At 40.1% G+C, this 15,960-nt stretch overlaps 1 protein-coding gene across 20 annotated transcripts in view; it reads left to right on the top strand.

Annotated features, from left to right (window-relative positions):
- TRIP12 (thyroid hormone receptor interactor 12) overlaps window positions 1-14,344 on the top strand; it is a 145,663-nt gene extending 131,319 nt beyond the window's left edge. For all 20 annotated transcript variants that reach the window (XM_082396154.1, XM_082396153.1, XM_082396140.1 and 17 more), the window contains 8 exons: window positions 3,905-4,019; window positions 4,312-4,466; window positions 5,495-5,659; window positions 8,506-8,670; window positions 10,232-10,345; window positions 12,415-12,509; window positions 12,965-13,068; window positions 13,806-14,344. In XM_082396154.1, coding sequence (XP_082252280.1) covers window positions 3,905-4,019; window positions 4,312-4,466; window positions 5,495-5,659; window positions 8,506-8,670; window positions 10,232-10,345; window positions 12,415-12,509; window positions 12,965-13,068; window positions 13,806-14,002 — 1,110 coding nt within the window. In that variant the 3' untranslated portion in view covers window positions 14,003-14,344. The remainder of the gene's footprint in view (window positions 1-3,904; window positions 4,020-4,311; window positions 4,467-5,494; window positions 5,660-8,505; window positions 8,671-10,231; window positions 10,346-12,414; window positions 12,510-12,964; window positions 13,069-13,805) is intronic.
- Window positions 14,345-15,960: the final 1,616 nt, after the last annotated feature.

Consider the following 15,960-nt stretch of genomic DNA (forward strand, 5'->3'; position numbering starts at 1 on the left):
AGCGGTTTAATCTACAAAGCTGTCTGTACTTAACCAAGTAATTTTAATCATAACTTTGATTTTTCACTCGTTTTCTTAAGCATTTTCTCCTCCTCATTAAGACTTCTGAATAGTTAACAGTATTTAATCATCAAATTTAAAACTGTAAGTAGTTACGTACTAAGTATACAGAGTGCTGGATCCAGGTTACGGCAGAGTTCCTGCATTCCCAGGATCACAGCATAGTTGGGGAGACACAGGACCAAGTACGAATGGGTGTGGAAAGTGAGTGGCATCCGTACCAAGTGAATGAGCCTTTCACATGAGGAGCCTGTCTCAGGAAGGAGGGGGGGGGCAGTTAAGGGGTCAAAGGGTGTGGCTTGAACAGAGGATCCGGCTTGGTGGTGAACGGCAGGAGGGAGTAGTAGCTCTGGAGGGGATGGGAGGTGGATGGAATGGAGGCTGGGGTAAGAAATTGGGATCTTTTGAATCTACCCCGATCATGCCTGTTGCTCAGAGGATACAGCTCTTATATGTTTACATGTCCAGATTTCTTACTCATGAAACTGTAAGACCTTTGCTGTAGCCAGCTTTTTCTGCTTGGTTATTTAAACACGCTTTTTCTACTTTGTTTTACTCCAACATATTTTTCTCTCGTCAGGAATGAATGTCTTTACTCTCTCATCCTTCATGCCCCTGTTCAGATTGCGTCTTACATGAAACCTAAACTTAAGTTCAGAGTAACATCACGCTGATTGTTCCACAGGTCAGGATTGAAATGCTGATACAGAAATCAAAATTTCTATGATTTTCATTGATGGGTCTTTCCTGATGAGTCTGGAAAAAATTCTGTGAGCCGACTTCATTGAGGAAGAAGGGTTGGAGTGCTGGCTTTATATATGCTTAGGGCCTCAGGTTGTAAACCAGATTCAACCGTACAAGTCAGCTGGTGGCTGTTAGGAAGCCTTTCTAACTAGCTCTAGAAGAATCCTGACCAAAATGTCAGAACAGAATGGGCTCCATTCTTGAATAGAGATGATTGGTAAGCCAGGGAGGAACTAAGCCAGTCTCTGGGCTCAGCAAACCACTTAAGCCCATTATCTGTCACATGGTATATGCCTCCAGGACGATGAAAGGTTAGGAGCATGGACTGGGGAGCCTGGTGCTGCCACTTACTGGCTGTGTGAAGTCGGGCTAGTTATGTAAACTCCCCAGTAATAACCCAACAAAGGGCATAATGACTGTGCCTACCTCATTATGTTGTTTAAGTGATTAAATGCTAAAATGTGTAAAACACAACATTATCTGTCACATGGTATATGCTAGTATATAAGCATTAGCTTTTGAAAGAGAAAGACTTTGAAAGTTTCAAATAACACAAGTTGTCAAACTTTTTGTTTTTTTGTGTTTGTTTCTAGAGCTTTATGCTTTTCCTTCCTTTTGGAAGACATTTTCCTCTACCCTTCTAGGTTCTTCTGGCTGGTCACAGGAAGTCTGAGTAACTCACCAAAATGGCCAAAGCCCTCATCTTAAATACTGTCTTCAGCCAAAGACAAAAGAGGATGTTGGGGGTAGTGGTTTGGGACTTCAAAGGGGGGAGGAAGGCAGTCCACATGGAGCAAATGTTTGGTAAACAAATATTTGCCAGGCCAGGCAGAGACAGTGGGACACAGAGTGGACTCTGATCCCTCGGCCCTGTTTCCCTCCCACATCCCCAGCCCATATTCCTTGCAGATACCTCTGGTGATAGCTCTTTTATGGGAACTGGCCCTTCATCTAAATTCTTTTAGGCAGTTAGAGAGTAGGTCAAAGTTTCTTCCTGAGTCTTTTGGGCCTTGATTGTTTTCAGCTGTAAATAATCCACATGCCAAAGAGACATTTTGGGCTGGCAAATTTTGTATCTCCTCATTCCTTTAAAAACAAATGAAGCAAAACCACAGTACCTACCTTTTTTTTTAAGGGAGTGGCTGGGTAGGATGAAGATCCCTGGAAAGGTCAGGTCCATCTACAGGGTTGCTGGCCAGCCCAGAGCAGGGGTGACCTGGTCCTTCCACCCTCACAGAGACTTCCTGGGATGAAAGTGTATACAGTTTTGCCCATGTCACTTAATACTTTAAGTTAAGTCTGTTTTACTGTTAGCAATAACAGTATCTGGATGAAGAAAATAGGCTGATCTAAACTATGATTTCTGTTTAGCCTGGGATAATTATGCTAAAAGGAGCTAGGATTAACTGGCTTTAAAGCACCATCTGGTGGATACCAGGTGTTACTGCAGTTTTTTTCTTTTCTTCTTTCCCTACCTTCCTCCTAGGTTCACGAGTGAGTGGAGAACAAAATACACAAAGTCCTTACTGTCATGGAGCTTTTAGTTTGGGGAGGCCGATACACACACACACACACACACACACACACACACACACTCTTATTCGCTCATGTACATGTACATGTAGGATGTGTGCTGAAGAACTAAAGCAAAATAAGAAGATAGAGCATGTTGGGGAGAGGATAAGGTGGAATGAGGTGACATTTCAGCAGTAGTCATTACTATCTAGGGGAAAAACTATCTCTTAACAAAAGAAAAGTGAAGCAAAAGCCCTGAGGCAGAACTCCCTGCCTGTTGAAGGATGACAGTGGCTAGAAATAGGAGTCAAGGGATCACATAGGACACCCAGGCCGAGGTAAGAATTTGAGCTTTTGCATGAACGAGATGGGGAGCCTTTGGAGGGTGTGGAGGAATGCTGTGAACTTAGGCTGTATGAGGGTCACTCTAACGCTGTGAGAGCAGGACATGAGGTGTGGAGAGCGCCAGTGCGGAGACCACTTAGGAGCCTCTAGCACTGGGCCAGATGAGAGATGCTGTGGTGACCAGTTTGGAACATATTTTGAAGGTGGGACTTACAGTGTTTAATGATGGGTTGTTACGTGGGGCGCCAGAAAGGGAAGCATCACGGGTGGCTCCAAGGCTTTGGCTGCAGCAGGAGGTGAATGCTGATGCCAGTTACAGCCGTGGAGTACTGACAGAGACGTGGAGCTGGGTCTAGAAAGCTTTGCCAGACCCAAGCAGGTCACTGTTTGGAAAGTTACAGTTAACCGTTTAGTGGACTACATCAAATCCTTTAAGCTAGTCGGGAAAGTAACTGTGTTAATGGTGAAATAATACCCATTATTTACAAGTAATCAGTAAGTGAAATATAACCTTCCTGACAGGACTGTGGTTAGATTAAGCTTATAAACTATGAAATTAACTTACCTTTAGTTGCATATCTAATTTATGGTGTGAGCTGATAGGACCTTGGTAGAACATGAAGGAATAACTGGGGGGTGCTGGCGTGGGTTCAGACGTTCCTTTTTTTGTGTTTTATTCAACAAACCTCTATTAAATGGCTGGTGTTTGCCCAGGCACTACAGTGGATACAAGGTGAATTAAAGTTACGCCTAAGTGAGGTATGCAAGCATGTAATGAAATCATGGTAGTCTAATGTGGTGAGTACTTAAGTAGCCAAAGTGTAAGTTCTGAAAAAGAAGCAAAGTCACTGCTTGGGCAGATAAGGAGTGGACATTTGAGCTGGTTCCAGGGGGACAGTTCGCCAAAGAGAGAATGGGAAAGAAATCCATTCCAGACAATGCCATCTGTTCCCTGAGGGCACGGTATATAGCTGCAAGGGTACTCTTATTAGTATATGAGTTTGAACCATGCAATTAAAATGTTGGGGCCACAGGAAGCAGGAAATAATAAAGGGTTGCTAGTTCTCATTCCAGGTGACCTGGACTGAGGGAAGACAATCAGGACAGTTTGGGAAATAATCTCTAATACGTTCTGGTAAACAGTTGCTATTGGTATCCATTGCCAAAAGGCTGGCAGGTTAAAAAAAAAGGACAGCACAGATTCTAAAATTTAACTTGTCCTACTTCTGTTCCTCTGTAGGTTGGCACAGGTCTGGGGCCTACACTGGAGTTTTATGCACTTGTATCTCAGGAACTACAGAGAGCTGACTTGGGTCTCTGGAGAGGGGAAGAAGTAACTCTTAGCAATCCAAAAGGTAATACTATCTGTGACTAAGTCAATTTGTCATTCAGTTCAGGTAAAGGGTCCTTACAATTCATTATATCTGTTTAACTTATAGTAGAGGGCCTGGCTTTCTGACCTAATTTCTTTTCACCTTTGTTTTCTCATTTATCAAATAAGGGAGACCCTTCCAGCTCTAGAGGACTTCATTCTGTGATCTGCTAACTGATTTTGAGAATACTGAATTTCTTAAATGTTCTTAATTACCGGTTCTGTCTTGTTCTGGGAAATAGCATCTAAAGTTTGGTGATTTCCTCATTTTATAGGAAGCCAAGAGGGGACCAAGTATATTCAAAACCTCCAAGGCCTGTTTGCGCTTCCCTTTGGTAGGACAGCTAAGCCAGCTCACATCGCAAAAGTTAAGATGAAGTTTCGCTTCTTAGGAAAATTAATGGCCAAGGCTATCATGGATTTCAGATTGGTAAGTATAGAATTACCTTTTTTTCTGCAATTTTTTTGTACCTGTGTTCTGTGACAGTACCTTAATCCCCTGCATTTAATGCTATATTTTAAAACACTGCTTCACAAACCTTAATGTGCATATGAATTGCTTGGAGAATTTATTTAAAAAGCCAATTTTGATTCAGCAGTTCATGGGTCAGGCCCAGGTTTCCACATTGTCTTACCAGCATTCAGGTGATACCCAAGTGCCAGTCTGTGGACCATTCCTTTAGTAGCAAAGGTTCAGAGAATCAGGCAACATTAAGGGTGGTTTTAATTATATATATATTTAAGTGTTTGAATTAGATTTTTAATTCAGTAGGAAAAGCATGAGCATGTGGCTAAACTGCAGTAAATTTCCATTAACGTTCAGGAGTGAAAATAACCCAAGAAATTAGTATTCACAGAGAGGTTTGAACATTTCTGGACTTTTCTTCATTTTTTTTCTTCTCATATTTTCTGAGACACTTTGTCAATATGTGTAAGACGTTTTCATCTGATGTCAGATTCACAAGCTTACAGTTTAACTGTTGTTGAAAGAATGTGCTGTTAATCAGTTATTTTTGAAGTTCCATTTTTTCTTTTTAATTATAACTAATTGGTCTTTTACATTCTTCCTTCCGAATATGCAATAATACAGACTGAAGTGGAATTAAGTTCACTTGGTCCAAAATTGAGTAAGACTCCTCTAAACATCTCTTGGTGTTGAGGTCCTTATGGAGAATGTATGTCCATCATTGAAAACTTCTTTTTTAGGGCCAGTGTTTCAATAGGAATCTTCAGTATTCTTTTTTTTTTTTTTTTTTTTTTTTTTAACAATATCGGCCCCAAATTGAGTTTAAATGGGGACAGTTTCATGTACTGAGAGAAACAGTTCTTTAAATATGTTTTTTTCCCCTGGGGATTACTTGACCTTTTAAAATGACCTCTTGAAGTGTCACTTAAAGAATTAAGGCAGTGCTAGAAGCTTGGTGTGACTGTTGGCGATATTTGCACCTTCTCTTTCAGGTGGACCTTCCCCTGGGCTTACCTTTTTATAAATGGATGCTACGGCAGGAAACTTCGCTGACGTCACATGATTTGTTTGACATTGACCCAGTTGTAGCCAGATCAGTGTATCACCTAGAAGACATTGTCAGACAGAAGAAAAGACTTGAACAAGATAAATCCCAGGTAGGCCTAGAAAATGAGACAGTCAAGTGGATCAGTTTCTTCTTGTAGAAAGATGAGTTCTTTGTTAAGTGATTTGTATTTGGTCCAGTTATTATTTTATATTGGAAGAGTTTAATTTTTTATTATAATAACTGAAGCATATGATTTTACAGTTGGTAAGATGACCTTTAATAACAGCAGGTGTTGAATAGACAGCTTGACCGGCAAATAAAATACACCCCTAACTAAAACCATAGGGCTCTTGTTTATTACATTTTAGATGGACATTATGTATATGGGCAGATACTCTATCATACTGAGTTCTTTTAGTAAGCATTTGAATCAATAAGGCTATTCACAGGACAGATTGATTTTCCAGAAAGATGGCTTAATTTAGGAACAGTTCATCTGTTTCTAGAGAGATCTCAGGAAGATATTTTTAAAGGTCATGGTAGGTATCACTGTTTCTTGGTAACATCTGTTAAGGTTTCTCTGTTAGATCTCATGGGTAATCTTGATCTTTAAATTATTAATGTATATTCTTTATACATTAACAAAATTAAATCATTTGAGAATAACAGTGGTTCTGTGTCTGACATTGGAAGAAGACAAAGCTGTATTTTTTAAAAAGTGGCATAGAGTCAGACATCTTGTATGGGGGCAGGTAACATGGACCAGTGTTAAATCAACTCCCATTTTATAAATTATGTAAAATAAGAATAGAGATTTAAGATTCTATAGCTAGAAAAAGTGTCACATCTCTTAATAAGATAGAGAGGAGCTTATAGTAGATGGGGTTTTTAGAATACTTTTTGTCGGAGAAGAAGGTGATTTGTAAGAAAATTTTATCTCCCATATTAATTGGTAATTATTAATGGTAATTTTTGGGTAAATGTTTATTAAGAGAAATTGGTGTTTAAAGAAGCCAGGTCCCTCTTTTCCATATAAAATCTGTTGTCTTGGGATTTTTAGCAAGGTTTATGCTTACCAACTTGAAGGTTTAAATTTTAAACTACTATCATCTTATTTAAGATCATCTCTTAGGAAAATAATGCGAACACCACCACAAACAGCCCCGCCCGCTCCAGATACAGTACAGCTCACGGTGCTCTTCCACAAGCCTTACATGTATTCATTCATTTAATCTGCTGTGAGATTTAGATATTCCCGTTACCCCTACTTTACACATGAGAAACCCAAGGCAGATGGCTGAGTAACCTGCCCTCGGTCACATACCTAGAACACCGGAGAGCTGGAGCTGAAGCCCAGGCTGTCTGCTCTGGAGGCCACACTCTGGCAGCTTTTGCAAGCTCTCTTACTTACCCTTGTCTCCAGTGCAGTATACTGCCACAGTTCTCTTCCTCTAATCTTTTGAGATTTGTTCTTCTAATCTTTATTATTCCTGATGTTACCAATTTAAAAATATAAAATCCATAGCACAGAAACCACACTCCAGAAACTTGCAACTGGAACATGAGGACTGGTGGTATTCTCAGGCACCTCCCCTCGTTACTTACACAGCATTCAGACGGAACAGGTTGTCCTGGCTGAGTTTCCACTGGGCAGTTTAAATTCTTGAAAGGCACGTGGAAAATGGGCTAAAACTTAGCTTTCAATTTAACGTGTAAGGTCTAGAGAAACAAACAGCTAATTCCTTTTTAAACATCTCAAGGACATATTGTATATTCTAGATTCCTATCAATGATAGCATTTTGGAGAGCTTTCTAGTTAAAGAACGTTAAAATGGAGAGTTTAAGTCCTTTTGCTGAAGAATATTTCAAATGTAAAGTGAAAAGTCTTTCTTTGTGTGTCATCCAATGATGTACCCGAAACTGAGAGAGACCTAAACATGTATTTTTGCAGAGGAGTAAAAATTCTCAACAATGTATTTTACCTTAACCCTAACCCTCCTCTGTGTTTTGAATTATCTGTAATCCTACGCAGCTTTCACTTTCCTCTTTAAAAAATGACTGTTAACCAGAACTTCGTAGCCTTTTTTTTATTTAAATGATTTTCTGCACTTTGACTGTTTAGCCTTTAGGAATTTCATACTCGGAGGCATCTTTAATTTGGAAAGTCATTTATCTTCTTTCTCCTGTACTGGATACCTTCATTTTCAGACAGAATTTGCAGTTTTGTATGTTGGTCTTTGATTCAGAAATTATATTTTATATAAGCCTTTCATGATCTTAAACATTTTAAAAAGTGAATAATACAAACTTTTTAACATTTGTCTTCAGAGTAGGAGTTGACTTTTCTTAGGGATTTGCTAGAACCTTTTTTCATCACACTGTTGCTGTATGAATACAAATTTGTTAATGCTGGGCCCACAGTAATCGAATGAAGAATCTCTGGGTATTCTTTAGACTTGAGCTTGCAGAGAAAAAAAGTTAATTATTTATACTAGATAGTGCATTATTTGTATTTACAATTTCCTAACTGCACTGTATTACTCAGTATTTGCTATATACATGTATTGGATTCATTAAGATTAGCCCAGAATTTATGAAAAGTTTGTCTGGCTCTATAGTGCCTACCCTCTTAAATTGACCACTGTGCAAATTATTATGGCCTTTCTGTGAAATCTGATTGAATATGGTCAGATTGAGTAGCGGACATCTTATTGTGGAGGAGCACTCGGGCAATCTTGTTTTCTCATAGAAAAATAATTGGATTTTGAAGTGTTTAAGATTATTTCCTTTGTGATCTCAATGACTTATTTTTGTGTAGATTATGACAAAAAAAGAAAAAAAAATAAGCTAAGAGCTAAGGGAACACATAAAATTTATTAGCATATCTTTTATTTCATAAACACAAACATAACTGACTGAATTACTGGGCTTGACCCCCTGCCCCCTTTTTTTTAGACCAAAGAGAGTCTACAGTATGCATTAGAAACCCTGACTATGAATGGCTGCTCAGTTGAAGATCTAGGATTGGATTTCACTCTGCCAGGGTTTCCCAACATCGAACTGAAGAAAGGAGGAAAGGATATACCGGTCACCATCCACAATTTGGAGGAGTATCTAAGAGTATGTACTCGCAGCACCCCCTGGGGCGATGGCCAGCTGTGGCCATGCGGGGCTGGGCCCGGGCGGACTGCTTTGAGGGGGAGGGAAGGGAGGGTCCAGTGAAGCACAGGTGCGTGTCCGGTAGCTGCTGCACAGCCTGGTGTGAGACCTTTGACGCCCGGGATCACTGCACGAAGTCCACTTCTCCTGACCTTCGCTCTGTTTGCTCTTGAGAGAACATGTCAGATATCTCGCACCTTCTATAACCTTGAACTCTCTCTCTTCAAGCTTGAATACTATCTAATAACATCTCATTTCCTTAGTTTGAAGAGATCAGTGAAAAGCAGCCATCCCTTGTGTTGTCACTAAACTGCATTTCTACCTTTCTGTCAAGCCACCTAACTTGACCTACTAGCCTTTGATGCTGTCCACGCGTGCGCGCGCATACATTTATGGGTTTGGTGAGGCCTTTCATGATCCTTGACCATATTTGTTAAGTTAAGGAAAACAATTTTGTACTGAATACAAATTATGTTTTAGATTACAACCTATGTAAGTCTTTATTATCACTACTTTTGGAAAAGTTTCTTTTGGTTTATTCCTGACATTGAATGGAAAGAGCATTGGGTTCCAGACAAAATACCACCTATACCTCCTAGACCTGACTTTTCCACTAACTTACTGTGTATTTTAGATAGAACCTCTGAAAAATTTCAGCTCTAGTTTCTTCATCAGTTTGAGAGAAGAAGATAGCAGAGGACCTCTATTATTTAGTATGCCTAACAGTTCTGTGATTCCTAAGTAATTCCTTTAACAGTCAGTAGGGCTGTGTTCTCATACTGCCTACTTTGAGAAAACTAATCTTTCAGCTTACTAGTAAATGATGAGTTAACTCCAAACTAGGTTCTCTGAAAATATTTGTAATAATGCTTGTGTTTTTCTGTCAACAAAACGCTATTGTTTTCATTTTTATCTGAGTAGGTCCTCTATTTCTGAACCCGAAGGGTTAGCCAAAGTCATTGATGACTAGGAGATGTTGGACCAATAACAGATGCTTTCTGTGACCCTTCAGTTTCATGTGACTGCACTCCAGAGTTTACCTTTTTCTAAGTGGAGGCACATACTGCAGAAGGATTGGGCTCTAAGAACTTAACAGGATTTAGAACTAAAAATTGCACATTAAAAATTAAAAACACTTAACAGTTGGTAATTGTGACTCTTGAAACATTATCTTTAATTCTCAATAACCTTTTATCCTCTTCGGAAGTTTCATCTGCTTCTCATCTGGTAAGGTAAAGTATAACTCACAGGGATTTTATGTACTGATAAATGAATTTAAAGACACATTAAATATATTAACTTATAACACACATGGCATTTTTTACATTTTCTTATTGACCAGACCCTGAATTAGAAGTTGACCTGACTTTTACTTACGTAATTTACTGGGAGATATTTGAAAGACTTCATTTTTTTTTTTGTAAGTGATCAGGAAGGATGTTTCACTGTAGTTTGCCAAATATTAAATAGGAAAGAAATTTGAAATCTTATCGCAGGTTTTAAAAGAGTTTTCTTTTTGCAGCTGGTTATATTCTGGGCACTAAATGAAGGCGTTTCCAGGCAGTTTGATTCATTCAGAGATGGATTTGAGTCAGTCTTCCCACTCAGTCACCTTCAGTACTTCTATCCGGAAGAAGTGAGTAGCTTGTGTGTAAAAGAAATGGTCACCTCTAGTTCTGTACCTGTAATTATCTTAGTGGGGTCTCTCTGTGCTATTTAGTCAAAGACCCCATTGTTGCAAACAAAAAGGTAGGTGGTTGGGTGTGGTGGTGGGGTGGATGTTTGGGAAAGGTAAGATCATTTCCTGAGTGAGGAAGAATATTAAATATAATGTATTAAGTATAATGTATAACATATATAAGTAAGTATTAAATACAGTATAAATAATAGAGCGTGGGATTCATGTGTGATTGAGTAAGCATAGCATTCTGTTTTTCTTTTTGTTTCGGTTTTTTTTTTTTGGCTGTGTTGGGTCTTCATTGCTGCACACAGGTTTTCTCTAGTTGCAGCAAGCGGGGGCTACTCTTCATTGTGGGATGCGGGCTTCTCATTTCAGTGGCTTCTCTTGTTGCGGAGCGCGGGCTTCAGTAGTTGTGGCACGCAGGCTCAGTAGTTGTGGCTCACAGGCTCTAGAGCACAGGCTCAGTAGTGGTGGCGCACGGGCTTAGTTGCTCTGCGGCATGTGGGATCTTCCCTGACCAGGGCTCGAACCCATGTCCCCTGCATTGGCAGGCGGATTCTTAACCACTGCGCCACCAGGGAAGTCCCAAGCATAGCATTCTTGTCAGCTGACCCTCGATGCTGCTTGGTGGAGAGTGGGACTTGGGTTTCTGTACACCTGTGGCTGGCGGGGAGAGCCATGGGTCCATAGTAATGAAAGTGACACTGGGGAGGTTACTTGTTTTTAAACTAAACTTTCTGGATTCGCTGAGATGTTGATTGTTTCATGAGCGAGGTTAGTCCTTGAAGTTTTAAGGAGATGTTGCAAATTATCTAGTTGCCAAATCCAGAGAACACTTGTGAGAATGGAGTTAATGAATGTATGTGCATAATTTTTTTCCAGCCATCTTTACTTAAAGTGCAACAAGAATCTCAGAAAACTACTCACTGATAGTGAGATGTCACAGAAAGAGTCTGGAAGGTGTTTGGTTTCCCCAGGTTGGAAACCTTTTTGTTTCTTTTTTGAGTACTAGCTTTAGACTACACCTTTATTACCGGCTGAATCTGGAAATCTTTAAATGACTTAGCGTTTTCATCTCAATTATTATTTTTATGTCCACTTTGATTTGCTACTTATTAAAACATGCGGTGTACCTGGCATTTTTAGGCACTAAGTGTCACCTGGAATTGAAAACAGCAAGTGTTCCTTTTGGAATTGGATCCTGGTCCCCAGTACTTAGCTGTGTGACCTTACCCAGGTTGTCCAATCTGAGCTGACTGGCTCATTCATAAGATTGAGATAACCTCTCTCTTACTGAACAAGATACATAAAGTACCTGACAGTGAGTGACACATAGTAGATACCAAATTTCACGTGCTCCAAATGGATTTTCTCAGAGTGTACGAGTCATCCTGCAAATGGGCAGTCTACCAGGTGAGAGATGGTTTAATTGGAAACTCATGTTAGATTTTCCAAGGACACACAGGCATTTTTTGCTTTCTAATATCTGTTCTGTAATGACTAGCTTGGTCCCAGATGACCACATGGCACAGAAGTGCCTTTCTTCGCAAAGTGGGAAAACCTACCCATTTGCTGTGTCTCAGTTCAGCTCTCCTCTCCCACTTCTCTCTCCAGCTCACTGTTCTCTCTCTTGGCTTCCATTATGGTGTGCCCTTGTGTTTCTAAAAGCCAGGATTTATAAAATCTCCCTGGTTCGAAGTAGGTTATCGAGTTACAGCCTCTAAGAAACGAGAAGAATTAGAACTTCAATTAAGGGTTGGTCTCAGGTATGTTTTGTCTTAAATTAAAGGCTCCCTAGAACCTAGTTCATGCAAATGGGCAGGGCACCTGTTCATGTCAGCTGAAGAAGAGCTTGAATCTGTAAATATATTAGAAGAGCGCATTGTATAAAGAGTACCAAGCTGAAGTTTTGGGGCTTCTGTAGACCTTTATATCGGCACGCCACAGAACAGAACATGTGTGCATTTTCAGTCAGTTACACAGCTGTGTCCTTAGTAATCTGTTGCCCGTGTTTAAACACACAGCTGGATCAGCTCCTGTGTGGCAGTAAAGCAGACACTTGGGATGCAAAGACACTGATGGAATGCTGCAGGCCAGATCACGGTTACACTCACGACAGGTGAGTCCTGGGTTCTGCCAGTTTTCAGAAACACACACATGTATATACATTTTAAAATTTGTTTACTTATTAAAGGAGGCTTTCTAATATTTTGGCTTCATTTCTCTCAAGACTGCAACTTTAGGACCGAAAGGGTTTTTTGGGTTTTTTGCCCCAAGTATTTCTGTGAAAATGGGCAGGAGGAGGAAAGGTGGGGAATCCCACTGTGTCCCCATTACCCATTTTTATGTATAATAAAGTGGAAATATCTGTACAATCCCAGACAGGTCTTATTTATTACAACAGTAATCGTTCCACTTGAATTCCAACTTTAACAACAGAAACATATTTGAGTGCATTACAATGTGAATTCATATGTAGTCATATTTACATTTGATAGTCTCTAGCTAATTGTGAGAGTCAAAACTGTATTTTAATACGATGAAGTAACTTTGGTATATTTATTTCTGTTGTAGTCGGGCTGTGAAGTTCTTGTTTGAGATTCTCAGTAGTTTTGATAATGAGCAGCAGAGGTTATTTCTCCAGTTTGTGACAGGTAGCCCAAGATTGCCTGTTGGAGGTGGGTACAGCTGTTGATTTATTGTAGCTCTGAGTGAGTGTATGTGTGTGTGTGCAGGGGGGTGGGGGGGAGAGAACGCACGCAAAACTTCAGTGCCAACAGCAGGATATTCTTTATTTGACCTTGAGTGCCTCTTAGTTATTTCAATATCATAATGTTTCTAAGTTTTCAATTTGTTCTGCAGTGTGTTAAGGGATATCACTGGCAGGACAATTCATAGGGATTGACTTAAACACACTGAAGTAGGACTACTAATGTACATGTAATGCTGCTTCTCTACATAAAATTCAAATTCTCAGACATATGTACATTATAAACCCTTAGATGGCTTAGATGAAAAGGCATTCTAAAGTCTGTTTTTTTCAGAAATGAATCCTAATATGAGTTGAATTGGCGCTCTTTTAAAAGCATAAGGGAAGCATAAAGAACTGTTTGCCTCTGTGTTATACGGTGACTTTCGATGGTAAATAAAGCACGTACCAGGTTCCGTACCCTCGATATATCTTGAATGGGTAGAGTTCATTGCCCAGCAGGAAAGAGTACCTCTGTGTGTGGCAGTGCTGTGCAGCAGAGCAGTGTAGTGTGTTTCTGATGGGGGCAGATTAGAAAGGGTACGTATGCTTGTGCTTCCAGACCCACTCTCCTCATGCCTGAGAGACGGCTTTCCCTGAGCTAGCTGGCGGGCGTCTCGTAAACTTGCCAAGTTCCTCTGTCCTCCTTTCTTCCCTCTTCATCAGGCTTCCGGAGCTTGAATCCACCTTTGACAATTGTCCGGAAGACCTTCGAATCAACAGAGAACCCAGATGACTTCCTGCCCTCCGTAATGACCTGTGTGAACTACCTTAAGCTGCCGGACTATTCGAGCATCGAGATAATGCGAGAAAAGCTGCTGACGGCAGCCAGGGAAGGGCAGCAGTCATTCCATCTTTCCTGATCACAGCGAGAAACGCAGTGTCTGCCTGTTACAGCAAAAGAGAAAAATCATGGTTTCTTTTCTAAATGTATCACCTGAGTCAAGGAAACATGTTACGCCTTCTTGTTGTAGGAAAACGGCTTGCAGATTATAAAAGAGACACTTGGTTCCTATTCATTAATGGCCCCATGGACTTAAAGTGATCAGGCCCTAAAACGTTGTTGTGATGAGGTTTCTTTAGCAAGTTCTTGTTTAAATTATCATTTATTTGACGAGTGAAGTTTTTAACTTGCTTTGCTGTGTGAAATTTAAAAAAGGGATGTTTTTCCAGGCTGAAACAATAAATGTCGCTGTGCAGTTTAATTCTGGGCTGTGTGTATCCATCTAGCTAAGTCTGCAGTTTTGTTTCCTCCAAAGACAACTCTTGTACATAAGTACAGCAATTAAAGCTCCCGTGTATTTGACAAATACAGTTTAGTAGGTGAGCTCTGTGTGCTTCTCACTTCCCTTGAGATTCCCCGCCCTGACCCGTGTACTGTCTGTGCCGCTCACACAGGTTTTTTTGTATACAGAACCCACAGTTGGTACATCTTCGTCAGCCATGGGCTTTCGTTGTTCCATGTTCTCTCTCAAATTAAGATATAATTTAAAATTCATGGAATTGAAAAACGTTGTCAATATAATTCAGCCTTTGTAACTAGGTAGCCTTTTCTTATAGCTTAGTTTTAATATAGTTGTAGGGTATCACTGGCCTTGTACCAGGGACGCACTAGGACTGTTTACATGGTGATTCCGGCAACCGCCGCCTCTGGAATGGAGGCAAGGAGAGCTCATTCGTTTCTTTTGTGTAGGTTAAAAAGTCTGCAGCTTGGGCTGGCCAGTATTTATTATTCTGTGGCCAGAGCATTTTGAATTGATGTATACGGTTTTAAGCAAAGTTAGCAGTTTTCATTCCCTGTTGGAGTAAAAAAAAAAGTTTTTCTCCCTTGTTCTCATTTTAAGTTTCTGTTCACTGTCTTCTTTGGTTATTCCGCTCTCCTCTTCCCCTCCTCCCCGTGCTCACGTGGGACAGACAGCTCAGCCTTTGTCTCCACACACATCAAAGCACCTGTAAGCAATGCTCTGTCCAGTTGTTTTATGTGCTGATTTCTCAAACCTGCAATAATTCATCAGGTTCATGTTTCTACCTGAAAATAAATAAAGTTTGCTTCACCTTTTTGTTTATAGTTCTGTGCCGTATGCATAACTTTTAGTTGTAGAGATGTATCTCAATGCAGGCAGATCATCACAGCTCATGGCTGATTTCGCTATTCAAAGAATTTAGAATAGCAACTGAAGAACGTAAAATGTAGAAAGAGAATGAGAGGAGACTCCTTCCTTCATTCCTAAGGTTCAAAATTAAGCCTGTTGCATAAATTTGAGAGAATTTCCATAATTCATCTTTCTGAAAAAGAGATGAGCTAATTGTTTTTTTATTGGACTTTGAGAAATCAATTTTCTTTTGTTTGTTTTAAAGTCTTATTTAATTGATGTCAAAACCCCTTTGTCCCCTATTTCACCACTTAAAAGAAACTCCGTGGCTTGTTTTATTTACATTACTTTGTCGTTTCCACTTAAATGGCCTTATACGAGCATCCCCTCGTCTCAGTGCACCTGGGCAGTGACCCCCTCCTTAGGTGGGACAGAGCTGTGAGAGGAACTCGGAGCGTGTCTCCCTGGTCCTTGCAGAGGCTCTGGAGAGTGAGCTGCTTCCCTTTGACATCGTAGGAGGGACTTGTGTTTCTGCAGTTCTAACGTTGACACCGTAGGACCTGTGCAGTTTAATCAAGTGAAACTAGTGTTAAAGAATGAACCAATTTGTTTTAAATTGTTCTGATACCTTTTTACAGACTAAGCACAAAAAAGAGTTTTGCGTGAACATAACCTTTTTGTTCCTCATTTTTTAAAGGGTTCTGTTGTTAAAATTTAGACGTATGTAT

The sequence above is a fragment of the Balaenoptera borealis genome, assembly GCF_965194805.1.
Source record: "Balaenoptera borealis genome assembly, chromosome: 6".
NCBI classification, from domain to species: Eukaryota; Metazoa; Chordata; class Mammalia; order Artiodactyla; family Balaenopteridae; genus Balaenoptera; species Balaenoptera borealis.